General features: G+C 47.6%; 1 protein-coding gene across 7 annotated transcripts in view; it reads right to left on the bottom strand.

Annotated features, from left to right (window-relative positions):
- Positions 1-26,994, bottom strand: part of MGRN1 (mahogunin ring finger 1) — a 49,851-nt gene that overhangs the window by 20,870 nt on the left and 1,987 nt on the right. For 4 of the 7 annotated variants that reach the window (XM_063414568.1, XM_063414569.1, XM_063414564.1 and 1 more), the window contains exons 2-5: positions 20,863-20,981; positions 18,587-18,675; positions 11,555-11,701; positions 2,063-2,180 (exon numbers count right to left, since the gene is read on the bottom strand). In XM_063414568.1, the coding sequence (XP_063270638.1) occupies positions 2,063-2,180; positions 11,555-11,701; positions 18,587-18,675; positions 20,863-20,981 (473 nt within the window). Of the gene's footprint in view, positions 1-2,062; positions 2,181-3,801; positions 3,826-11,554; positions 11,702-18,586; positions 18,676-20,862; positions 20,982-26,994 lie in introns of all 7 variants that reach the window. The other 3 variants (XM_063414566.1, XM_063414562.1, XM_063414565.1) reach the window with 1 other exon arrangement.

Genomic DNA, 26,994 nt, shown 5'->3' with positions numbered 1-26,994 from the left:
AAGTCACATTAGAACTCACAGTCACATCACAGAACTGAGGTTGCTTTACCATATAAACTCCAGTGTTCTCAAACAAAAGGCTCCTTTAAGGCACCGTTTCACATTCATTTTTAGGGCCCTGAACACAACTCACTCAACACAAACCATACTCTATAATTTCCAAGCAAATCAGTAAATGAAGAAGATAAAAGAAACTTTTGTAAAGCTTTTCACAGAACAACCCAACATCAGTCTCCCTTCTTCCCCAGCCAAGACCTACATCATATCCAAGTATTACACTATGCAAAAATATGAAATAAATCTGGGGGTTTTGAACAACACCAATAACAAAGCTGGAAAGAAATCTGAAATGTCAGTTGTACACAGCTAAGACACTGCCAGCTGTCTCAGACAAAAGTGCTGCATTTTGGTGGCCAGTTAGGAAGACTTAGGACAAGGACCAGTATGTAACACAGAGCTGACATGGGAGGGGAAACTCTTTGGAATCACAGTGCTTGTTCCACATTTTTTTCCAGCTCCCAGTAAAACCAATGAAAAAAGTGGAAACAGAGGATGCAGCAGAACAAGCAAAGAGAGCTGGAAACTCACTTTTCCTTTAAGCTGTCAAAGGATATGACTTTAGTACTTGAGTTAAAACCTTGCTGACAGGAACAGAAGTGAAAATTAAGCTTCTCAATTCTTTAAGAAGAAAGGGAACTGAGCTCTCTCAGACAACAGAAGGGATTGAAAAGCAGCTCTTCCAGGCTTTTGTAGGCTGAACTTGTGAAATCATCTATTGGCAGAGAAGCCAAGACATCAGGAGACCAGACTCTGCAGGCTCTTGGTAACCACCACGGCATTTGTTAAGGCACGAGACTGGTTATAGTTGTAACTGTAACTTCAGGACAATAGCTATTCAATCCTTCAAATACATGAAAGATTACTTCTCCCCTTTTTTTCTTCTTTTCTTTTTTTTAATAAGTAGAATTATCTATCAAGGTTCACATACACAATACACTTCCACAGGCTCGGGTCAGGAAATGAACATCATTATCAGTGTGCACTTCCTGGGAGAGGGGTCCACAGAAACAAATATATTAGCAGTAGCTACAGAACAACTACTCTGCCTTTGAAATCTCTTATCACAGTTCTTCACAGAGCAGGGGAAAGACCAAGGCTTTCCTTCCCTAGGCCATTTGCAGGGGAAGCCCTTGGGTCAAAGTTTTAAGGCTCAAAAACACGAGGCTTACTGCCCATGTTGGAATTTTGCAGATACCAAAGATACCAAAATTCACAGGACTCCACAAATCTTGGTATGTAGAAATGCCACAAACCCTAATCAAATTGAGCCCTGGTCTGTTTGCAGTTATGGGTTAAATGAAGAAGAGGAAAACATTCCCTCATTCAGCACTGATGCACCAGTGTAAATCTGCCCCAGAAGGAGAATATCCCTTCACAACACTGCACTGCTGCAGATAACAGGGCAGGATGTGGCCCTTTACCAGAACAGGAGCCTTCCAGAGCAGTGGTCTCCAAACTATTCTGACTATTCATCCCATCAATAATGTGTTTGGAGCACATACTCCCAATATATGTGTGTTTATCATCTGTGGGTTATATACATGTATTTCTGAAGTCCTTGCCACACCTCAATGAATTGTATTGCATGCACCTCACTTTGGAGACCACTGTCCTAGAGGACCATCCAAAAGACCCCAAAATCTTAAAACTAAACCCCACAAAAACAGAGATCACAACAGACATTTCCTCCCACGAGCTTTTTGGCTGGCAGGGAGAGGAAGGCCGAGGAAAGCAGGTTTTCCAGGAAAAGCTCCAGTGTCAATCTCTGCAGCCTCCCTCCTAACTCAGCTGATCAGTGATATCAAAAGTCACCTCTCTGGATTTCCTCCCAGTTGCCCTGCTCTGCCTGCCCAGTTCCCACACTGCTCCTCCCAGGGCAGTACCACAAAACAGGCAGGAGGAGCTGGGAGGAAGCACCTTCCAGCCATAACTTCATGGCTCTGAACAGAGGCTCGTGGGACAGCAGGGTGTGGGAAGAAGGGGACACTGAGAGGACACTTACCTCATCGTCCTTCCACTCTGAGAAATCAATCTTGAAGGAAGGCAGGGAGAATTGCTGGCTTACCCCTCTCTTGTAATGCACCGTCTCGGACTGCAGAGAGGGATTCTTTGTGCTGTATCTGGAGGAAGGGGAGAAAGGAAAGGCGCTGTGACAAACGGCTGCTCCCTGCTCCGCTCTCCTCCCGCCTGTCAGTCTGTCAGGAACCACAGGTGGCAGCTCTAAGGGCAGAGCTGGCAGGGGCTGGCAGCCAGTGGGGACACAGAGAGGGCAGGGAAAGGTCAAAGCAAGAAGGTGAGCACAGGAAAGAGGAAGCAGCGCAGACAGGCAAGGTCTGGTCGTGTCCGTACTGACCTGCCTGGGTGTTGGAGTACAGGGGGTGCAGCAGTTTGGCACAGGCCTGCTCCCTAAATCCACGGCTGGCTTTAACCCCAGCACAGTCCTGATTTCTGCAGGAAACCCAGGAATAACGAGCTATGACCTAACACTGGGAACAGACAGCCCAGCACGGTGCTGAAAGCTCTCCTGTGCCTCTGTGGGACAGCTCCACAGTGGGAAACCCTGCTTGGCTTCCACCATCCTGCTAAGCCATCCCAATGCACTCCTCAGTCCCTCCTGTGCTTCCCCAGGGGTGCTCCAGGGCTACCAACACCACCCTGGCCACCCAAAGAGTCACTGTCTCAAAGCTTGCCACTGAAACACCAGCACTGCCAGGCTGGGATAAACATCTGGAATGGGACCACAGCTGCATCCAGCATCTTCTGCACCCTGAGCCCCTCTGGTGCTGTCCTCCCCAGGAGACATTCCCCTGCCCATTCCCCTTTCTGGAGGGTGATGCCTTGAGCTGGATGTGCACAGCCTCTCCCAGTACTGGCACAGGAGAGGAGGCAGAGAACCCCAAAGCAGGTGGGAACAGCTGAAGCTGCCTTTACCACCAAAGCCTCTCTTGTCAGATTACCAACTGTGTGCTCAGAGCACACTGACAAACTGGAGACAAGGTGAGAGATCCCCTGCCCAAGAGACACTGCAGCAACATCTTCTCTCAGCACAGTGACAAGACAGGCTCCAGCTCTACAAGAAAATCCTCTGCCTTTCTCTGGAAAGCTACAACAGCTCTGCACCCTCTGAGGATCCAGAAAGTCAAGGCTCACAAGATCCACGTTAAATGCTGGAAGGTCATGACAAAGGGCAGGTTCACCACATGCACTCTGCTCTTCCTGCCAAGGCAGGTGCGTTAAGTTATTTATGACAATACCCTCAGAGCCCATTCTGTGCTGAAATTGTGCTGCTTTACTAGAAGGTCTCACTCCATCCTTTGCATTTCAAGCATGGTGTGGGGGAGATCAGAATGACAGGTCTTTTATATGTGAATTACAGAGCAAGCAATTGAGTGAAGTTTTATTTACTGAGTTGTCAAGCACAATGAATAGAGCAAGCCTGTATCTAGCTCCTTTTGTGGCACTCTCAAAGCCTCCCAGCTCTGCAGAGAGGCACAATTCTCCCTCCACAGCTGGGAAAGCAGGGGATGGAAGAGTGACTTATCTAAGGTGACAGCAAGTCAGGAACTTACTGGAAATAAAGTGCAGAGGAGAGGGTGGAGGTGGGAAGGGGGGTAAACATGATGCTGCTGAGTGCCAGGAATGCTGGAGGACCTGCATTTACAACACCAGGAACCCAAACTAGGTTGCAACAGAAAAACAAATAACACTCTTAAAAGGAGGACAGGGCAGAGTAATACTCACATTGACTCGCTGCTCTCACCGTCCCTGGGAAAAGAAATAAACCAGGCACATAGATTTTCTGAGCTGAAGAGTAGGACAAAATTATTAAAGAGGCTTCCCCAAGTGAGCTTTATGCCTCAGACTGTGTGACTGCCTGGCCCCCATTGCCAAAACACGTCAGACTTGGATCTGAACACCCAGAGAAGGCTGAACACCTCCAGCCAGCAGCCAGTGGGCTGCTGAACTCCCTGGAAGTCTGATGACCCCTGACTGACTCACAAAGATGGATCATCCTTCTAATGTGATGCAAAGGTTCTCTGCACGAGACAACACTCCCTGTGCTACACAGCAGGGAAGCCTGACAAGCTGTTTCAAAGCAGATATCTGCATATCAGGGTCTGAGGGGCCTCTACCCACCCCCTGCTCCTTTGGTTGGCATCTGCTGTACCCACAGTCATCCCCTCCCTGCCTGTGCTGCTGGGGGCTCACAGCAAACAAAGCAGGGAAGCTCTGTAGAGCTGTGCAGATGTGTTACAGAAAAGGAGAGCACGTATCCAAAAATAAAGGACAGCAGAGAAATGACACCCTGCCTCTCTCTGCATGAAGTATGAAAGCTGAATGTTTGGGCTGCTGTTGCTCAGACTGCACTGGGCCAGGCCTCCATCCAGAGGAGGACAAATCCACCCTGTGACCACTGGCAGCTCAGGATGGTGGAGAAGTGAGGGGGATCTGTCCTGTGAGGTCAGGACCAAACAGAAATCCTCAGTCACATTATTTTAAACCTGTTTGCTTGCTCAGGTACCTAACAGCATGAGAATCACAAGCAACCCAAGGCACCCCACTGCTGGCTGCAGCAGCAGCCCCCAGCTGTCCTCAGGGTTCATGCAGCCCATGCCTTCCTGTGAGCTCTGTGACACACCTTTACTCATAAAAAGCAAACTACACTCTGCACTGACTCCTTCTCTCATGTCAAACCCTTCTGCCTCCAAAGCCAGCTGTGTATCACAGAACCAGCAGATGAAAGGCCTTGTGACTATATCACGGTGATTTCTGAGAGAACAGGAACAAACTCAAATTATTCCCCAGTCTCACTCTTCCTCTGTCAGCTGAGAAGCACTCACTGCCTGCACGGAGAAACTCAGCCTGTGACCCCTGCAGACCCTAAGCAGCTCCACATAACAAAAGTTCCGTGCTACAGTTTGGCTAAGCAGAGTTAAACTTCTGTTTCTACGTGTCCACTGGGATGTTTCCCCCTCTCCCTCATCCCTGGTCTGTGCCTGGGGAAGTTCTCAGCAGAGCATCAGTCCCAGCTCCTGCAGATTTCTTCACTGCTGTGCCCCCACTCAGCTGTCTGGAGCAGTCAAAGACAGCTCCTGTTCCCACAAGCACACTGGGACCCCTGACTGAGAAGTGCCACGTGAGGATCCTTGCCAGGCTGTCCAGACCCCATTCCTCAGGAAAAGCAGGATGCCTGGAGCAATGTAGCCCCTAGGTAACACTTTTGACTAGAAATGGCTGAGAGAATCTGTGCTTTGAAGAGCCTGTAGACAAGAGTCCTCCTTCTTTAGTAGCAGCAAAACGTGTTTCATGGCAATCTGTAGTGAACCAAGGACAAGGAGAGCTTCAGGGGGCACTCAGGAAACAATTCTCCCACTGCCACAGGCTGTGACTGCCTGGCAGGCTCCATGTCCTCTTACAGGTGATGAGGAAGGAGTCAGTCAAGTTCTGTTGAACTCAAAGGGGACAGGAGGTGATGTGGAACAAGTATCCTCTCCTCCTCTCTCTTCCCACCTGCTCATTCCCCTCTCATTTTGAGGCAGGATCCCACAGGTCAGCTTTTGGGAAAGAGGGAAGTTGAACAAATGTTTAAACTCTAAGTGACTACTGATAAAATAACACCACCAAACTACAAGAAGCCATAGCTCTGGGTCTCAGTCAGAATTAGACAAGATCCACCCCAGAGAGGCTCCCACAAGGAGTTTGAAGGTTATGCTAAGGCATTGCACTGCAATCTCTGAGAGTCTTCTCCTTCCCTCCTGCTTCCTTCAGGACCGAGCTTCCACTCCAAGGCAGGCAAAGACAATCCCCTCCCCACGCAGCTGAGAGCCCAGTGCCCACATTCCCCTCAGCCCCTGCAGAGCTCTGCCTCCAGCTGCTGGAGCACCACGCTCCAGCTCCAGCCGGGCTTCAAAGCTCACACAACAGCTACACAGAGAGGCACAAAGGCCACAGCTCTTCAGACAGACAGAGGGTTTGTCTGCTCCCTGAAATCTATAGAATTTGGCTCTCCAGCCTGTGAACTCTGCACACTCCAGTGCTCCCTTGGGGACTGGTGTGTGCCTGGATCAAAGCCACAAAGGCTTGTTCCTAGCAAAACCCAGCACTTGCCTCTGATTTCTTCACACAGAAGAAACCTCTGCACATAGAATTCCTATTAATCACCACAGCCAAAAGCAGCAAGAGCACCTTTCAAAGGCCCTGAACAGACAGAGGCCATTAAATAACCAAAGGAATATCTGAGTGCCTCTGTCTCCTACGCAAGCTTGAATGAAAACAGCTGTGTGCTGAGCCACCAATGGGTTTCATTTTGTGACCCAACTCTTCAAACTTCCACACGCACACAGAGCAGGGAATCCTTGCTGTGTCGTGTCCCCCATCAGCTCAGAAGACTGGGGGAGGAGGTTTGGGATGGGTTTAGCAGGCATTGCAAAACAAACAAGGAAATGGGGTTTATTTTTTTAATAAATCCACTTGCACATCAGCAACACAAACAGCACAGCCCCGGAAAGGGCAAGGATTGCAGAGCTAGACTGACCTATTTTTATTCTGTTTTCTCTTTAAGTTGAGAAAATAGAACTTGGCAACAGCACTGGGATATGGGAGAGAATCTTTTCTGTCCAAAAAGGAAGATATTTTTCATAAGAATGGGCTGCAAGGCTCCAACCTCTCACGTCATATTTATCATAAGTTCCTGATCTTCTTGGATTGCTCATGCCTTCAGATCTGGCTCTTTTAAGTGCTTCCAGCTCCAGGCTTGGTTTGACTCCTTCCCCCGAGGACAGAACCGCTGCTGTCATGTTTGAACTGCACAATCCTTCCTGCAAGTCAGCAGGACACCTACAGCTGGAAAAGTCCCAGGGGCCCTCCCAGGAGCAGCTAATGGTGTGCACATCCAGGATTTTGCCAGACAAGGCAGAGATGCATTCACAGGCAGTGGAGCACTCACAAAAACAGAATACAAATAGCTCTGCAGCCTGCTCCAAAAACACACTTATCTCCCAAACCAAGGCTATCCAAGGTATAAGCACATGAACCAGCTATTGCAGGAGAAGGCAGGCTACAGCTGGGAGTCTTTTAACTATTCCCTATGAGCTGCTGCCAGCCCCACAATGGAAACGCAATGCAGAGCACCCTTTCCTTTATCTGGAAATTACATTATGGGCTGAGGTAACAGCTCACGGTTCCTCCCAATTTCCAAAACTAAAGAAAATGGACACAGCCAGAAAAATAAATGAAACTGAAGATACTGGGGGTCTTGAGCTGTTCAGAGGCAGGTCAGTGCTTATTCCTTGCCACTAAAGAGACTTGGGCATAGCTAGATCTCTGTTACCCTTGGGGTGATGCACTAGCTCATCCTCTGAGAACTGGTGTGTTTAATCTTTAGAGTGAGTTCTCACCACAAAGTAACCAAGCAAAAGACATTTCAAAGGTGAGAGGAGCAGCCCCCTCCAGTTTTAAACTAATTTCTGTTTCATCCAAAAGGCTTCTACAGATATCTGCACTGGCACCAGAAAGCACAGGGTACCTTCCCCTGGGCATGAGGCTGCAGAGGTGAACACACCTTTATAATCACCAACACAATCACCTTCACCAGACCTTGCTGGTCATCTGTGGTCCCACAGAAGTGATGACACAGCTCCCTGAGAGTTCAGCAGTTCAGGACAAGAGGCAAGTTGGGAGGTACGTGTTCCCAGGATCTTGGCTAGGAAACACTGCAGCTGAGCAGATCTCCCAGCACAACTACCTGGGAAAGTCTGCTGAACACACTTTGAGACAGGTTAGGACAGGACTGACAAAGCCACCAGCTTTTAAATGGAGCCCAAATAACTCCAGAGGAAGCTCCCTGGCTTGCAGAAAGGCTTCCCCTTGGTCATGGAAACCAGCTAATCCCAAAGCCAGGCCCAAGACACAGTGCTGTGGCTCTCAGGTGAGCAGAGGGCCCACAAAAAGCAAAGCCACAGCTCAGGGAGAGCCGCCTTCCCTCCCCTCCCTCCTCTCACCCCAGCTGCACGACCATACCCACGCTCCTGCAGGAGTTTTGCAGGAGTGCTGATACTGTCGGGATCAGGGGCTGTTCCAGCAGAGAAGCAGGAATAACTTGTTGAGCGCTTCTAAGGAGCCATGCTGCAGGCTGAGAGCTGGGAGAAAATTCCTGCTTTTCACAGGGGACCAGAAAGTTTCTCCCATTTTAGGATTCGGCATTGATTTAGGAGAGTGGAAAAAAAAAAGGTGTTTTGTCTTAAAGAGCATCTTCATCCCAATCAAGTGCAATAGAAGTTTTGGATTTATACACAGGACAGCTTTTGCACATGCTTGTTCCATGAATGCAGCTGTTAGCACCAAAAGAGATTGGGGAAAAGGAAAATCCAGCAGCCCAGGCAGGGGAAAGCTGCATTCCTGTTAGTGCACTAAAAATGCACTCGCTCCACTCAGAGCTCGAAGAATGCAGCCCAGATTTTTTTTTTCCACTAGAATTTGAAAAGAATAAATCAAAGTAATTACAGCACTGCCCTTACAGAATTGCTTTGCAAAGCTGAAATCAGAGCTTCAAAAGGTTTTTACTAGCAGCCAGCAAATCCAGAGAAGCAGAGATGCCTACTTGGGCAGCTGCGCTGGCCCCAAGACGTGCTTCAGGAGCCACTTCCACATGGAAAAATAGCCTGGGTTGAATTAAAGCAGCTTATAAAGGCTATATTTGTATCTGACTTCCCCCCTACACATCTGCACGAAATCAGGATCATGCCTTCCAAAAGGTTCCCTGGCTTCTGGTGCAGCCCCTGCACCCACATTTACATAACATTTATTGTTCAAGCACCCCAGAGCAGAAACAGGCAGTTCATCATTCCTGTATTATGGAGAAATGAAAGTATGATTTATTAAATGAAAGGCCAGAAGTGGAAGAAAGAGCTGAATATGTGTGCTTTGACCTTTTAGAAGGTTTAGTGCACCAGGGACTGCTGCCACCCCAGCATGACAGCACAGAACCATTGGCTAATTTTTCATTAGTGGGGAAATCACTGCTGATCCTGGTTTCATACAGAGGGTTCATGAACACAGGCTTCAGCTCTGCCATCTAACAGAGATCCCTCTCTCACTGAACCATGGACAGGGTGGATTAAAGAAATTCACATTAAAAAAATTCTTTGAAGTCGACAGCTCTGTTCACGTTCAGAAACTCTGCCTAGGAATTGTTCAAATTTAATTTAAAAGCCATTGGGTAGTTCATGTTTGCTGCACAAGTTTTAAAGTACAGATAACAGCACTGGTGACAGTCACTGGCTCAGTGCACAGCACTAAATTTCAGAAAAATGTGTTCTTAAGTGAACCAAAACCTGTGTTTTCTTTCTCCAACCAACCAACCAAGAGGAGAGCTACCAGTTACAGAGGACTGAAAACAGTCTCTGTCCAGAAACAGTTGGTTATATTTGGTAACTAAAGCAATTCTATTAAGCAATTATTCTTCAAGGCACAACTTGACAAGAGAGTCTCTTACGAGTCCAATATGAGCAGTTCAACCAACAAGAACAAACACTGCTGGTCTGGGGTCACTCAGGTACAATTCCAGCCCAACAGCCTGGTTCAAGATCTGGGCTAAAAAAAAATTAAATGTTTCTTTTCAGAATAACTTTGTGTTATTGCCATTTTGGCATAAATGCAAAAGTACGAGTCTGAAAAATAGATTTTAAACTATATGGATATCCTTTACATAAGGATAAAAAATACAGCACAAGGTCTGGTATGAAGCTCACTGTGCTGTAGATGCAAATGTTTCATTGCTACTGACCAGTGACAATGAAATTCTCCTTCAGGGTAAACCAGCAAGGTAAAACAAGATTAAAATCAATGATTTAAACCAAACCTTACTGATTTAAGCCACGGCTTAAGTCTGGCAATGTAAATACATCCACCCTGGCCATAGAGGCCCTCAGCTCTCCCCATCAGCCCAAGGATGGTTTCCTGCTCAGGTCAGAACCCAAGGAACACTGCAGGGCAGCACGAGGGACACTGGCCACCTCTCCACGTTGTACCTGTGTTAGGGAAAGAGGACTTCAATCTCCAAGGCTGCCATTCCAACACCTTCACTAGCACTAAATTCACAGGAAACCTAAGGACCTAAGAGACAGAACACGGAAACTTTATCAGGATTTCTAAGGCATCCTGCTGCATTCAGCTCTGCTCAGGAAAAGCTGCATCTAAACAGAAAGTGTATTCAGAGGTCGCTGAGAGAGCATTTTCAAGCACTTTAAAAAAGGAGCTCATTTATTACCTCCCTAAAATAAATGCAGCCATAGGCTTCAACAGAAGAAGGAAAAGGAGTCTAAACAAAAATTCTGGATCAGGATATCCTCCAGTTTGAAGGAATGTATATCTGGATTGGAGAATTGAGCCACTCTGGTTTCCAAAAATACACTAGTCATTGATCATTAGTGGGATGTTTATACTTTGCATAAAACAAATAAGCCCTGTTATGCTTTGTCATAGATATTTCTCCCTGCTGAAGCCTCTGCAGGTCCCTTCAACCAAGGCAAAGTTTAGCCCAGCTCCAGAGCATCACTGCAGAAGCTATCAGCACTATGTGCAGGAGCCTCTGGTCAGCCAAAAGCCTCTACTAGAGGAAGCCAAGAGCTTCTGCAGCCTGAATCTTCCTTTACCCCTGGAGCCAAAGGAATTCTTTGTACCATGGCCATTGGAAGTGCACCATGCCATACCAGCAGCTCACCTGTACCCAACTCACACCAGGCAGAGCACACTCCAGCTACCTTTGCTCTGAACACAGAGAGGAAATTTTCCATAGCCTTGTGGGATACAGTGTGACTGGAATGGTTTAAATGTGCTGATTTGGATACAAAGGTTGTAAAATCTGGAAGGATGTACTATCAGGATATGAGAAGGTTCCCACAGATGACATTTTGGTCATTTTTTCCACAGCTAACCAAAGACTAACGTGTACATGGCAGGAAACACAGACAGGGTTTCAGGAAGTAAATCCTCTCCCATCTACCAACAGCCAGTGTTGAGCTGGGCATTTATCCCAAAATGGGCTTTGGGTGGGCCTCAATTCCACACACTCGCTCTGTTAATTCAGACTGAACTTTACTTTGGTGGCCCACATGCTCCTGTCACAGAGAACACAGAAAGGCAGTGAACTGGGTGATCTGGGGAAAAAATACTTAGTGTTTGAAGGGAAGGGTGGTTGGTTTCTTAATTTTACACAACACCTCATTGACAAAACATTCAGCTGTGAGTTCCTCTCCTTTGCTGCACACAGAATGGTTCCCCTACACTCTGAAACCAAGCCTAAAAGGCAACTAGAGAAGATATTGGCTATGTGAGGGAATTGAAAGTAATATTCAAAGTTACCAGAAAAAAAAGAAAGAAATTCCCACTCTACCAAGCAAGGCAGCACTGCCTCACGGGTGATCAATGGGAGATGTTTGACAGCTCAGCACCCCAGCTCCTGTGCCCTCCATGTGCCCACAAGCCCAGGACTTACACGGCCATGCCACCAACAAACTCCTCTGTAGCCTGGCAGTAGATGGTGATGGCAACACGGGCATCTGCATCGAAGGTGAACTCCAGGCTGTACAGGACCCTCTGCTTCCCATTCTCCTCAGTAGGGCTGTCAACATCATCCTTGTACCTGAAAGACAATGCCAGAGGATTAGAACATATCTTTATGAGATATCAACAAGATCACTCTGGAAATAAAGACAAGAGTACTCCAGACTTGGTGCTCTGGGCAAGCAAAGCAGCCTGTGCTTCCACCTTGGGCTTCCCAGGTTTCCATTCTTTCCCCTGAGAAAGGTTCTTTCAAGATCTGACTGAAGTTATTAAAGTGAACTAATGGTGCTGAGGAATCTCACCAGCCTTACAGAGCCAGGATACAGAATGAGACAAGAAAGGGAGATCCTGAATGTCAAATGCTGAGGAGAAGAAACATTCTCCTTCCTTTTAAATATTCACATTAGGCCCAGTATTTGGGCTAAAGAAATCCTGCATGGGCTTGAGAAATACAAAGTGTAATTCTTTTCACTCTGCAATAAAATGGTGCGTGACAGGCAAAAACCCCAAGGTTTCTGTAACACAGAAAACCCCTGAAGCTCAAAAAAAGGTACCTCTAGTATCACACAGGATATTTAGCTCAGAAAACATCCAGATATAGGAACTTCAAACACCTTTAAATGTAGAAATGAACTAAAACTTTGGTGCTGTGAGGGACTAGCACTCACATGCATTTATTGTACAAACAAAAATTAACACATCCAACTGCAAACAGACACATGATAACCAATAGCATGAGCTTGGAAGTAATTTCAATTAATGTAAAAGGGAGCCCTTATTTGGCTACGGGCTCCTGCACAGCTGGATCCCACTGTGTGATCACCACTGCCAGAGTTACTCCTTTCCCCTACTGCAGGAAAAAGCACAAATCCAGTGAGGAAGAGGTATGAAGCCAGCTCTGGGGCAGTGAGCTATGGCCACGGGCCAGGGGGATGTACAGCGTGCCAGGAGTGGCCACAGAAACCAGCAGATCTTGGAACAAGCAGCCAACACAACACACCACAAGAAAATTACAGAATGACAGAATATCCTGAGTGGGAAGGCACCCCAAGGATCATCCAGTCCAACCTCTGGTCCTGCACAGACACCCCAACAATCCCATCCTGTGGATGAGCATTGTCCAAGTGCTCCTGGAGCTCTGGCAGCCTTGGGGCTGTGCCCATTCCCTGGGGAGCCTGGACTGTGCCAGCACCCTGTGGGGGAAGAACCATTTCCAGATATCCAACCTAAACCTCCCCTGACAAAGCTCCAGCCTGGAGCTCCTGGTCCTACCCCTGTCCCAGAGAGCAGAGATTGGAGCTGCCCCTCGGGAGGAGCTGCAGCCCCTGCTGAGCTCTGCCCTCAGTCTCCTCCTGAACTGACCAAGCTCTCCCTGCCTCGAAGAGCCAAGTGACAAACACATGGATGTCATTCACTGGCAGGGCAGCAGCAGATTCTCCATAAATTCAAACCCCATGACCACAGGTACCACGTGAGTTCAGGCACCGTGTCAGAACAGTGAGGGCAGCAAGGCTGCCTCTGGGAGGTGTAACAGCACTGACTTGTCAGCCAGCTCCAGCCTCACTTGTTTATCAGGAATACCTTTATTGCCATGATGGCTGGGTCACAGCCAAGCAGCTGAACTATTCAGGAAAAGCTTGGCATTGACTCTGTCTTCACAGTATCAACCTCTCCCCTCACTGAACAGCCTTGATGAATACGCTGTACTGTCAAAAATACTCAGAAATGGGTCAGACATACCTCATAATTCAATCTAAAAATTGCCAAGGGAATCCTTATTTACCAGGTTCACTGACATATAACAACTGCTGCCTAATTAAGAGGGTTCCAGCATGAATTTTATTTAACACCACACTGAACAAGAATGAAATGTTCAGTTTCAGTAATTTAATACAGAAGGTGCAAAGTAACATTTAAGAGTAGCATAATCAAATACCCAGCACATGTACTTGTACTAATGTAACCCCCGTGAGCCACTACAGCACACACCCCGTTCCTGTCTGAAGGGCTTGGAGAGGCTTTTGCAGAGGTTCACCTAGGTCAGAGCAGCAAATCAAGCTAAAAACACCCAACATGCCAGTATTAAAAAAAAAACAAACCCCAAGAACTGGAGTCTTAACATCTGCAGAAACCTGGACACAATACACAGCACAGAGCAAGATGGTATTTCCACACAAGCTAGTTGCAAAGTGAAAATCATGGCACTTCAAGGCTGTAAAGAAGAAACACTGGGCAGAAGGGCAGATTTGCCTGAAGAACATGGGAACCATCAACATTTTGTGCTGGACTGACCCAAGAACACAGATGGCAACAATCCACTCATAAGTGTTGTGTGTGTCCAAGAGAGAAGCAGCACATGTCAGCTCTTGCTGTGCTGCACTCCATGGATCCGAGGTTGGAAATAAAGGATCCAGGCTATGATAGACTTGTCACTTCTTCCAGAAGCAGCAGGGTGGGAAAACCAGCACCTCTTGAAGGCAGAGGCTCCTTCAGACTCACCTCATGCACAGGTAGGTATTAAATGGAGATGCCCAGCACATGTGAGAGCTGCAGCACAGACTGAGACACCTGTGACAGTACCAAGGAACAACGGGGACACCTGGGCGTGGGGCAGCTCACACACCAACAACATGCCATTGGCACAACCCCTGCCTGCTTTGCCTTCTCAGGGAAGCCACAAAAAGCACCCCAGATCACCCTCCTGCTCCCAGCTTCACCCTGCACCTCTCTGCCAGCACTCAGATTGTGCCTCCATCCTTCCAAGGACACAAGGGGTTAAAGCTAGACTAGACTAGATCTGTTGCCCTGGGAAACCACTGAGGGGCCGCTGCAGCGCCTGGAGAGAATGCAAGTGCTGGGAAGGGGAGGCTGAGCCTTGTCTGCCTGCAGCAGCACCACTGGAGCAGAGGGCAAGGTACAAGTGCCTAAATGGCAACAGTCACAGCAAGGCTGTGCCCTCCTGCTGTAACATCCCTGCTGCTGGAGGCACAGAAAATCATTCACAACCCTCCAGTACCTGAACGGTACAAAAAGATGCAAAGAGACTATTTACAAGGGCCTGGAGTGACAAGACAAGGGGGAATGGCTTCACACTGACAGAAGGCAGGGTTAGATTAGACATTAGGAAGAAATTCTTCCCTGGGAGGGAGGGGAGGCCCTGGCACAGGGTGTCCAGAGCAGCTGTGGCTGTCCCTGGATCCCTGGCAGTGTCCAAGGCCAGGTTGGCTGGGGTTTGGAGCAGCCTGGGACAGTGGAAAGTGTCCCTGCCCATGGCAGGGGGTGGAAGGAGATGAGCTTTGAGGTCCCTTCCAACCCAATCCAGTCTGGGATTCTGTGATCTGCGACAGAGCAGAGAGTTCAGGTGAGAGAAGACTGCACAGATGGCAGCTGGCCTGAGGAACAAGCAAAGACCACTTTGGTGCATACTCTGAGAGGCAGAGACAACTCCCACCTTAAGGTGCAGGAATGTGGGATGTAAAGTCAGGGAAGTAATGAGACAAAATCACACATTTTGCATTCCTTTTTCTTTGAAGGGGACGTGGCAGACAAGGAGGTGGTTCAGGAGTGGTTCAGGTGCTTCAAGAGTTGTTTTGTCCCCACCTGCACTTGAATTTTACGGTGCCCATCTAGCCAAGCCCTGCAGTATCCATGAGGAGTGGCCGCAGATGCATGCACAAATTTGGGAAGAAGTGACTTTGCTGGGTGTGCCTTTGGGTCATGCACAGAGGTGCATCACAGAGCCTCCACAATCACAGGTACAGAGCAAAAAGACTGACCACCTTTGAGAACAAATAGCTGATCCAGTGTTTTGATGCAAAAGGCAAAGCAGGACGACCAAGGGAGCTGAGGCTACCTGGTCTGACATCACTCCTGGACAAAACAATGGAAAGGCTGGATCTTTTTATTGTCTGTTAAGGAATTAAAAGATAAAAACATAATTAACAGCAGCCACGACAGTTTTATAGAACAAGGTTGAGCCGAACCCAATTTCATCTTTTGAGGAGATTCAAAAGTCTGATGAACACAGCAGACATACAGTATAAATGTTATGTATCCCTTGTCTGAGTGCAGTCAGATCTGCATTTACCCAGTGTTTGAGCAGGCAATAAGTGAGAGCAGAACTAGTGACACCTCTGTCAGCACTGACATTCACAGGGGAGAGCATCACCTAACACAGGGGTTGTCCTGTTTGGGGTTTCTGCAAAGATCTGTCCAGTTTAACACCATCCAGGGCTGCAGAGCAGGCAATCCCAGCCCCTCACCACCTCCACAGGACAAACAGATCCAAGGAACAAGGTCTGCCCCCTGTGCTGGAGAGGGAAGAGAAGGGATTTCCTTTCTCTCACTCCCTGCAATTCATCTGTTTCCTCTCAGCCCCCACCATCCACATCTCTCAGGCCCTCATCCAAAACACTCAGGGGTATGACAATTCTCATGATACTCCTGATGCTTCAGACACATTCCTGAAGCACCACAGCTGCTGATTCCTTCAATGCTTCTGTTCCATGATGCCATCCAAAGCCCAGAAGATGAAGCAGAGAAGCTGTCCCAGGGTGCAACAACAGAATTGTCTCCTGAGCTGGTCCTCCTCCTGCAGCTGGAAGTGTTTTCAGGAGAGGAGGGAACAGCCAGTACCAGCTCACCAGGTACTGGAGATCCAAAATAAAGCTTCCAACCCAAGGCCAAATGTGGGACACAAGACAAATAGAAGGAAGCCTTTCTCTGTCAGTGGTTAACAGCAAAATTCTTGCCACCCTGCTCTGAGGTTCAGTCTCCTCCCGCCAGAAATCAAACACTCACGAGTAACATTGGAGACTCAGAATTTCAATACCAATATCACAGGTTTATTGTTTATCTTGTAAAAATTCAGGACCTGGCAAAGCTCAGAATTTCAGCTGGTCAGAGCTGGGCAGGAAGGCCAGAGTGGACATTTCTCTATATTCCTCCATGGCACCTCTCCTGTAAGGACAAGCTGAGAGAGTTGGTGTTGTTCAGCCTGGAGAAGAGAAGGTTCTGGGAGAATTTAGAGCCCTTCCAGTGCCTACAGGGGATCCAGGAGAGCTGCAGAGGGACTTTGGACAGGGGCCTGGATTAATAGGAAATGGGGCAATGGCTTCACACAGCCAGAGGGCAGAGTTAGATGGGATATCAGGAAAAAATTCTTCCCTGTGAGGGTGGGCAGGCCCTGGCACAGGGTGCCCAGAGAAGCTGTGGTTGCCACTGGATCCCTGCAAGTGCACAAGGCCAGGCTGGACAGGGCTTGGAGCACCCTGGGATAGTGGAAGGTGTCCCTGCCATGGCAGTGAGTGGAACAAGATGGGCTTTAAGGTCCCTTTCAACCCAATCCAGTTTGGGATTCTATGAAAAACAAAAAGCTTGTGGGGATGTTACCCTCAGAACATACACTTCTAACTTTACACCTGGACACTTGGCTCAGTATCACTATATTTGGTGGAGGATGTGGTAAATCGACCAATTTGGGAAAGAATGTGCAAACCTCAACCACTGGTTGTGAATAAGCCAGGCTGGAGAGGGCACAAAGTGTCCTTTACGTGCACAGAGGGAGGAAGACATAGCCTCTGGGCCCGAAGAGTAGAAAAGCACAAGACAGACTGTACCCTTGGGGACTGCCAATTAAAACCTCATTTTGGGTCTACATCAGTGCAAAATTCAATAGAGTCATGTTGGCAGTATTGTCGTCAGCACTGACACAGCAGCAGCAGCACAAGAGCCTGTTAGAGCTCACGAGGCAGAAAAGGAACTGCTAGTACCAGGAATTAGATGGATGAAAATCTAGTTACTGTCAAGGTGCATGGACACTACATTCCAAATAGTCCAGAGCTGCTTGGAGAAACGGGACGTGCGACCACAGAAAGCAGAATGATAGAATGAACTCTATGTACTAAACAACACCGACTGCTCCATCCACAGCCAGGCCTCTCCCAGGGAAAAAGCCACTTCCCATTTGGCTTATGCTCATCTTTTTTCCTAGAGAAGTACTTCACCCTTATGCTGAAAAACCAAAGTGCTTTCAGAGCAGTTTACCAATGGTCACTTATCTGGAAGTTCAATCAGCTGAAACCACAGGTTTTGCTCATTAAAAACAAAACAAAACAAACCAACCCAAGCCTGTTTTCACATGAAAACAAACGGAGGGGTTTGGTTCTGACTCAAAGTGCTCACGTTACAGCACACTCTCAGAGCCACCTTGGCTGGGAGCTGCAGCTGGACCCCTGCCAGCTCCACAATCCGGAGCGACTCCAGCCAGGATCGTGGGGAAAGGCTCTGCCTGGACATCTGCCCAGTGCTCAGACCCAAACAAAGCACTGAATGCTGGGCCCTGTACCTCAGCCATCTGTTGGAAAGGGGACAGCTGCAGGTCTGAGAGCGAGCCAGTGCTTTAATCCAGCTCTGCTGGTTCAGATCTTGGCGTGGAGCAGTGAAAGGCAACATCTCCAGACTGTCCTTCCCCCAAACGAGACACAAGCCATCTAAACAAATGCACAACACTGGGACCAAACTTTATCTTGGCAGCAGGAGAAACCTGAGGAATCAGTTCCACTCAAGATCCATCAGCCTTCCTGGCCCGTGACTCGAACCAGAATCAGCTCCTTTCTGCCTCTGGGCTTCTCCTTGCACAGGAATGCAGGAAGAATCTGTCTGTAAAGTTTATTGACCTGACTAATATCTTCCGCTCGTGCTAATGATTTCATGGCTTTGTTTACCACTCCAGCCTGTCCTGCAGAAACAGACACATCACTGGTCCTGTTTGGAAACACAGATTGTTTGGATAAGGAGCATATAAACCACTTGAAAGCTCAAAAGGGAACACAGAAAGCTCTGGATGTATCTAGCAACAAGGATGTGGATATCAGCCATTCTCCAAAACCTTAGCAGTACAGTTTGGCTCTGGCTGACACATCACTGGGTTGAGTAAAATGAAAGGTTCAGGTAAGGGCAGTACCTCACAAGCCGGAGGGAGTCTTTGCGGATGTTCACCAAACTCCTCAGTGTCTTCACTGGCTCGTGTGGAGCTGGAGTTATATAGGGAAACTGGAACAAAGAGGCAAATAATTCTTGTTATTACACCATAAAAGGCAGCAGCATGTTACCTAGCATACAACTTACCCAAATCAAGAAGCATGTAGCTGTCAGGGCACTCAGTGTAGCAGCCACAAAGAACAGCAATAGCAAATTTTATTTACAGATAAATCAAGCATGTTTCCGGGTAAAAATCCTGCCCTGGCCCAGCAACAGCTCATACTGGAAATACACACTTTAAGAAAGGGCATTTTCACGAGGTCTTTCTCTCCACCCTGAATTCCCAGACAGGAAAGCCTTGCTCTCCCAAGCTTTTATTTCCACTAAAGAAACCACCTCCAGCTTGAGCAGAAATGCAGCTCTTTCATGTGTATTACAGCATGCAAGCAGCGATCTGACTGCTAATCGGCATGCTGAAACCCTGGATTATGGGGGAAACTCTTTTTATTCTGAAACAATGGGGCAAATGTTCTGGAAAAGAAAAGAGACAGGCATAGGGGGCCTCATTCTATTCTACAGTCAAGAAACCTCTCACAGATCGTCCTTTAAATAGGGACAATAATGCTTCAGACTGTAATTCTCCTTAGTGGGCACAGGATCTCCAGTGAGAAATGCAAAGGAAACTGTTCATTGTGGTGATCACAGGCTGTACAGCTGCCCCCGCCTGCTGGGCACAAGGGACCACCAACACAAGTTTCCTGAGCAGTGAGGCAAGGCCTCAGTTACTCCAAAGCAAGAACCGGGCCCATGTCCAGGACGCAGCGTTGCTGCTCTGTGTTTGAGTGTTTTGTTTTTTTTTTTCTTGAAGATTAATCAGAGCTGCCAAAGGGCTTTAGCTTTGCATAGACGAGCTATATTCCACAACAGCCTCCTTCTCTTGAACCTACTTGGCAAATGTCCCACGGTGTTAATGGCCTCTCACCCACTCCCCTGTGAGAAATGATGAAAGCCAGCACTGGGATGTCAGCAGGGAAAGCCAGGCTGAGACATGCAGGTAATTTAACTCTGCCAGCTCAGCCCCTACAGGGAGGGCCCTGCCTGCAGATGTGGCACAGGGGATGTGGTGAAGCACCCCCAGGCCTGCCCAGCACTGATACAACCACAAATTTCCAGCTCAGGTCCCTCCTTCCCAATGCTGTTGCACAACTGCACTTCCTGCTTAAACAAAGACTTTCCAGATTCCTCCTTGTTCATCCTGTGAATTGAATGTGGTTCTAAAATGACCAATGGCACAGCCTGAGGAGAAACTCAGAAAGCAGAACGTGCTTGTAACTGTTCCAATTCTACCTTGCCTCAGTCTCCCCCACCTGTAAAACCAGAGTGACCCTAAAGTGCCACCAAGCACTACAAACATTAATTAATTAATGGTGACAGCTTTTCTGATGAGGAGAACCACGACTTCTACTTCTCATTTTCATGTTTGGAAGCTGCAGAAACAACTAGGAAAATAGTGAACAAAGCAAGCAGCTCTCCCCTTTCCTCTCCAGCACTCAGAAAATATCTCCAAATGGCTCCTACTCTGTTACCATTTGGTTCTTTTCAAGCAGCCCTGAGACCTGAGAGAAATCCAAAACACAACACCTGCATAAAATTCCTGTCTTTCCCTCACAACAGCATTATTCCCTTTTCAAGAAGAAGCCGTTCACTTGAGCAAGTAGCTTTTCACAGTCTCACCTGTGGGCCCAAAATCACATTTATGTTGCAGCTAGGAGAAGAGGAGGGACTTTCTGAGAAGCTCACCTAGATATGAAACCCACAAAATGTCAAGGTCTGTCTTAACACTGCCCTACATCCAGCAGGGCACTCAGACACAGAAAACAGCACATGTTGAACACTGCCTGGAAGCCATCCAACATGCCCAGGAGCCTCGGGAAGTTCAGGCTCTGCTTCTCAGCCTTCTCTGCAGCATGTTTTACACCTGCTCAGGCAGGCAGGCAGAATCAGTGCCAAATTCTGTGCTCCTGAGTCCCTGTCCTTCTTCCCCCACTAATGCCTTCTGTCCTGAGTGAAAATAAGCCTCCAAGGTGAATTCAGCTTCTCAGGAAAACTCAGTTTGCATCTGAACAGACTGGAATGACATTCCCCAGGCAGTGAGGATCTCTTAGGTCTGTGCCACTCTCCTCCACAAACCCTACACAAGATTTTCCAAAACAGGCAAGAAACAAAAAAGAGTAAAACACACAGAACATAGGAACTTGCCTGAACTGGTCTATTCCCAAGGAAGTTTAAGTCCATGTTCTCACCAAAAAGGTAACCCTCGGGGTGAGGGGTGTCAAACTTCTCACCTCCCATAAAGAAGTGACTTGCAAAGTAGTTTCCTAGAAACAAAAAACACAAAAGAATTTTTTTAAAAAAACCTCTAAATGAGTGCTTCCCGGAGAAGTCCATGCAGTTTTAAATTCACAAGTATAAAAGAGCCACAAGACACAGAAAATACTTGCTTATTCCCTGTAGTACTGAGGGCCACTGCCAACAGTAGGAAAAGAGAGGAAGAAACAAACAAACAAACAAACCAAAAACCTGGAATAAATATTACAGTGGAAATAATTCCATTTCAACTTGTTTTCCAGGGAGTAGGAAAAGTCACCTCTTTCCAATATTGCTCCATTCTGGTCAATTCTTCCTGTTTTCTCCGCTTCCCAATATGAAGCCCAGTCCCACAAACACCATGGGCCTGCTCAGAGAAGGATGAGGCTTCCTCCCACTGCAAAGTTCAGCACAGCCAGAGTCTCCTGTTAGGCAAAGTTTGCCTTTTGTCCCCTCTTTCACTCCCATATCCCACACAAGGACCACTCCAAACCCTCACTGGGAGTGCTGGAGACTGTGCACCCTGATGCTGATTTAATTAATAACACTGACAGTTCTAAATGCAGAAACATGGATGTCTGGGAGAGAAAACAGGGACTGACAAGGTGAACATCAGCTCTGAAAGTTTCACCCCGAATTTGTTTCATTCATCTTTAAGGAGATGCACTCCAGTGCAAATTTCAGGACACAAAGCATGTGCAAGGTCACTGGGATTCTGGAGCTTGGAATTGACTGTAAAATGAATAGAATTAATACAGGTGTGTGAGAGCACCACAAATGTAGCTCCATCCTAGGAAGACTTCAGGAAAACACTCTCCAACGTGCACTTCCCAGAGGTACAGTTTCAGAGAAGTATCAGGAGAGAACTAAAATGAAGGCTCCATCCAAGCCACTTCCCTTCAAGTTTCAGAGTGGGAGATGAGAGACTGAGCCAAATGTACATTTGCTTCCCTGGGTGCAATGCATAGACAGCATAAATTTGTGTTAAAATGAGTCACTCCAGAAGCAGTTACTAATCATCTGAATGACATTCTGGAGGGATCTGCAGTCCCTCTAGCTAGGAGCAAGCAGGATTTACTCTGAAATGGAAGGGTTTTCATGAATGGCCCTGTTTTTTCCATTAAGGCTTTCCCCTTTATGCTTCAAGAAAGGCTCTTTTCACTCTGCACAGATGGCAGTGCCTTAATGATGACGGTAGGGCTCAGCTATTGCTGAGCTCAGCTTACAAGCACCCAGATGTTTGTAGTACTGAAACACATCCTTCTTTCCAGATACAACAACCAACTTCAGCACAGGTCCAGCATCTACTTAGAATCTGTCTTACAGAATCAGAACAACAAAATCACAGAATCATTTAGGTTGGAAAACCCCTCCAGGATCATGAAGTCCAACCTGTGACCTATCATCACCTTGTCAACCAGATCAGAGCACTGAGTGCCACATGCAGTCATTTCCTGGACACAAATGTAGGTGCCCCAAATGACACAGAATCTTTTCCCACTCCTCCCAGGAGCAACAAATTAAAAAACTAACCTGTATATAACCTCCAAGCACAGCCAGCCTGACACTGCCTCTCCACCAGAGATACACCACAGTGGTTTGTGTTTGCACTGAGGTTCAGAAAACCATGATGAACGCTGGAGTATAAGAATACATTTTGTATTTTATATGGGTCAAGGATTTATGCTTTGGAACATTTTATTTGATCAACTGTGAAGACAATGCTTGTGCAGGATGTCTCAGTACCACAGCAGCTGGTTATATGGGATCAGAGTCAGAGAACTCCCTCTTATCCAGTGAGTGAGACAGAATTACAGAATCATAGAACTGCCTGGGCTGGAAGTGACCTTAAAGATCACACAGTTCCAACTCCCTGCCATGGACACCTTCCACCATCCCAGGCTGCTCCAAGCTCTGTCCAGCCTGGCCTTGGACACGTCCAGGGATCCAGGGGCAGCCACAGCTGCTCTGGGCACCCTGTGCCAGGGCCTCTTCACCCTTGCAGGGAAGAACTTCTTCCTAATATCCAATCTAGCCCTACTCTCTGTCAGTTTGAAGACATTCCCCCTTTCCTGTCACTCCAGGCCCCTGTAAATAATCTTGCCCCATCTTTCCTCTAAGCTCCCTACAGACACTGGAAGGCTGCAGTGAGGTCACCCTGAAGTTTCTCTTTTCCAGGCTGAACTATCCAAATTCTCCAGCCTTTCTTCCCAGCAGAGCTGCTCCATCCCTCTGATCATCCTGGTGCCTCCTCTGGACTCTCTCCAGCAGCTCCAGGTCCTTCCTGTGCTGGTCCCTGGGGCTGGGGGCAGCTCTGCAGATGGGGGACTCCCCTGATAGGGGCAGAATCTCCCCCTCTCCTGCTGCCCACTCTGCAGGATCTGCCCAGGACATGGTTTGAGAGCATCTCCAGAGATGAAAAGGTCCCTCTTGCTCAACTGGAACAAGACCCAGACAAAACCAGCACGTTCAAGGCACCTGCCACACTGCCACCACTCCACTAAGAACTACTTCTGGCATCTCTACCAAATTGTTGGGATTTCTCACAAATACACACAGTATCTGGAATCACAGCTTCAGTTCCACATTCAGACTTTACTCTCTTCATCTTCCTCCTAAGTCACCTCCTGCAGTATAAAGGAGAGGTTTTTTTTTTTCCCTAGGCACTCCCTTCACAAGCAAACAAGAAACACAGTGCCAGGCACAATGAACACAGGGAAAATCACTCTGAGGTGCTCAGAGGGGAACACGCTGGTGAGCAGAACAACCCCCGAGGCTCTGCCACTGCTGCTGCACACACAAAAGCCGCCACACACACGAGGTCTCAACAGACAAACAAACCAGAATGGCAGCAAACTGTCTCCACAAATTTATAACACAGTTTTCAGCAGCTAAAAAAAGATACTCAGTTGCAAGCTTTCAGAAACCGCTTGCTACAATGACACCAGAAGTTCAGAGCTCTCAAGGTAAGACCAAAGTTATGCATTAATCCTCTCAACCATTATCACAACTACCTCAGAGTTGGCCCAAGTTGGAGGCAGAACACTTTAAGAAAGCATTTCTTAAATATCACACAAGGGACTAAAATGAAAAGGAAACTTCCAGATGGAAAAGATGAGGCATCCTCTTTTGCAGTCACTGTGACATTTAGGATTTCTAGTGTCTCTAACAGGCATGCGTATATTTTCTATGCATTAGAATCCCAGGTTCCATTTCCAAATCCATTACAAAGACAGCTTGAGGATTTTAGCCAGGCTATTGTGCCTTTTGAACCCTGCTCCCATATGTCCCTCCAGCCTATAAAACCACCTTAAGCAGGTGTTCCAAGGCCAGCTTTACACAGAGCTCTGTAGCTATGGGCACAAGGGGGATGCTAAGCACCATCCGCTTTGGCAGGAAAAAGGAAAAGCAAAAAATCCTTGGATTAATCTTCCACAGAACAGCTACAAACAGAAACCCTCCAGGAAAATGCAGTCACATGCTGACCAGGAAAGAATCACACATAAATAAAAAAGGATGGAATATGCCAGAGCAAAGAAAAGCTGTGGCTTTACTTCCCCAGAGCAATCAGCACAAAGCACAGAGGAGCATGAGATAAAAGAGAACATGACCAAGCGACACTGCTGAGGGAGATGAAGCCCAAGCAGTGGTTGTAAGAGAAATTGTTGTGGTGGAAAACTTTACAGTGGCTGGAAAAACTGGGACCACTGGGACACACAGAACAGCCAAGCCTGACTCATTTGTTTGTCCCATACAAAACTAAACAGGAACCCAAGGCTCCTCCAAGGCATCAAATGACACCAAAATACTTTATATTTAGTACAACAGAGTGATGGGGGTTTATTATCGTAATTGCAACAGCATTAAGCACCAGACTGCTCCAGCCATAATTACCTCTCCCTAAACCAGCATCCTAATCCCACATCCATGCAACACATGGATGTGATGCACAAGAGACACGCTGGGAAGGGACACAGCCTAGAAGAAGCAAGAGCACAACTGTAATCCCATCAAAACGTGGGCTGTGTCACACAACCTTCGTTAACAGAAAGCAATTAGGTGTCCATTTAGGCTTCTCACCATTAATACAATTAACAGTGAAGTGGCAGAAATTGAGTTCTCTTTAATTACTCAGCCAGGCAGTCACCACCACAGTAGACTGACAGCACAGTCCCAGGCACAGCCTGAACCAGCAGCAGTGTGTGAAATACGGGGACAGTGACACTGCCATGGTACACAGTAACACAGAGATGGACTGGGTGTGACTCTGGATACTCTTCTCCCATTTAAAATCACTCTTCCTTTCATTAAAGCCTCATTCCCAAACAACAAAGCAGTTCAGCTTCAGAGAGGAGCAATCCACTTCCTTTTTTTTTCTCCCAGAAATCTCCAGGGAATTCTCTTCCACGAGCCCACTCCAGAGGAGAAGAGCCCTCCCAAGGGCTCCGTGCTGCAGAGGAGCTCAGGGAACGGGAGCAGAGCTGTGGGAAGCACTGGGGCATTGCTCACTGGTTCCATGGGAGACCCTTTCACTGCTCCAAGCGCTGATGCACCACAGAGAACACAACTGTTCCCATTAAAAAATACCCATTTTTAGCCTGTTTTGCAGAGACACTTACTCTTCTGTACAAACTGGGCCTTCCTCCCAACTGGTCAGGCAGACACAATGCCAGCACCAGAAAGGAAGAAATTTTGGGGAAAAGGTACCAGCAAAGAGGGGTCAGAGAAGTGAACTGGGTATCACCTTACAGCAGCCTCAGTCATCCAGATGCAGGAGGAAAAATGTAGATGATAACCACCCAGAGCCTTGGAGGAATAAGCAGGGCATTTTGAGAGGATTTTTGACTACAAAACTGCACGCAATTTCCACCAAAGCTGTTGAACAAGCTGCTTCACTGAGGACTGGCTCACGCAGACCAAGGTGGATTCCACAGTAATCTGCTCCATCCTGCCCACCGCATGTGACTGACCCAGCAACAACCACATCAAAAGCCAATAAAGGAGAAGTGAATATTCACCTCTGCCTTTGCAACCAGCTCTGACTCAACAAGGCACAGTCACCGTGTCCCTCTCCACAGGCAGGGTGACACGCAGCTGAAATCACAGCCAGAATACCTGGATTTGGGTTTATTTCCTTGCACAGTGTGTCCTTGAGGGGGTATTTGCACCCTCACCCCTCAAACTGATGCCAGCCATGGACAGCACCTGAGCAGACATCTGTAGTAAGTCAGGATCTGCTGAAACCAAAGACAAGGAGGGATGGAATGGAAGAGGAGAAGGACAGCCCTCGGTGCTGCACACAGGATGGGTGACCTCAGGCAGTGCTCCCTCAGCACTGATTTCTGTCTTTCAGGGTTAATCTCAGAGTCAGGCTCACTCTCCAGCACACTCACACACCCAACACAGCCCATGGAAAACCAGCTTCTTCCAGGCAGGGCTCACAGCAGCAGTGTCCAGTTAGAAATAATTAGCCATCATTTGGCCCAAGAACATTCTGTACTACTTGCAGCTTGCTTCACAAAATCAAAACCATACTCACTCACCTCCAGTCATCCTCACTGTCAGGTTTGGTACCAACCTTTCCATCTCCAAGACAATCACACTGAAGATGGCAGGACCTCAAAGGACACTGTCCCTCTGAACACTCTCCACCTGAAGGAGGGAGGGGAGCTGCCATCCTAACAGCCCTCGGTGTTCTGGGCTTTGAACCTCCACCTCAGAGGTGTTCACCACCTCTTCTTCTGCCTAGAGCTCTTCTCTCTCCCCAGAGTCAAGAGGACCCTTGTTAGACAAACCCGAACAATGTGAAGAGAAAGCCCTGGCTTAACACTAGCTTTCAGAAAGAGCACAAGAAAATGCCACAAAGAATTCATTAACAAGCTTCTAATTGCATCCAGAGCCTTTGTAGAAAATACAAAAATTTTTATTTAACCAGCTGCTTGAAAACATTGGCTGTTCAGTTCTACAAGGGAGGTATCACACATGGAACACTCCTTGTGCACTCACTATGGTGCACAGATCCCC

Source organism: Prinia subflava, chromosome 17 (assembly GCF_021018805.1).
Source record: "Prinia subflava isolate CZ2003 ecotype Zambia chromosome 17, Cam_Psub_1.2, whole genome shotgun sequence".
In the NCBI taxonomy this organism is placed as follows: domain Eukaryota; kingdom Metazoa; phylum Chordata; class Aves; order Passeriformes; family Cisticolidae; genus Prinia; species Prinia subflava.
The sequence above is the reverse complement of the archived record's forward strand: the minus strand, read 5'-3'. Positions and strand labels throughout refer to the sequence as shown.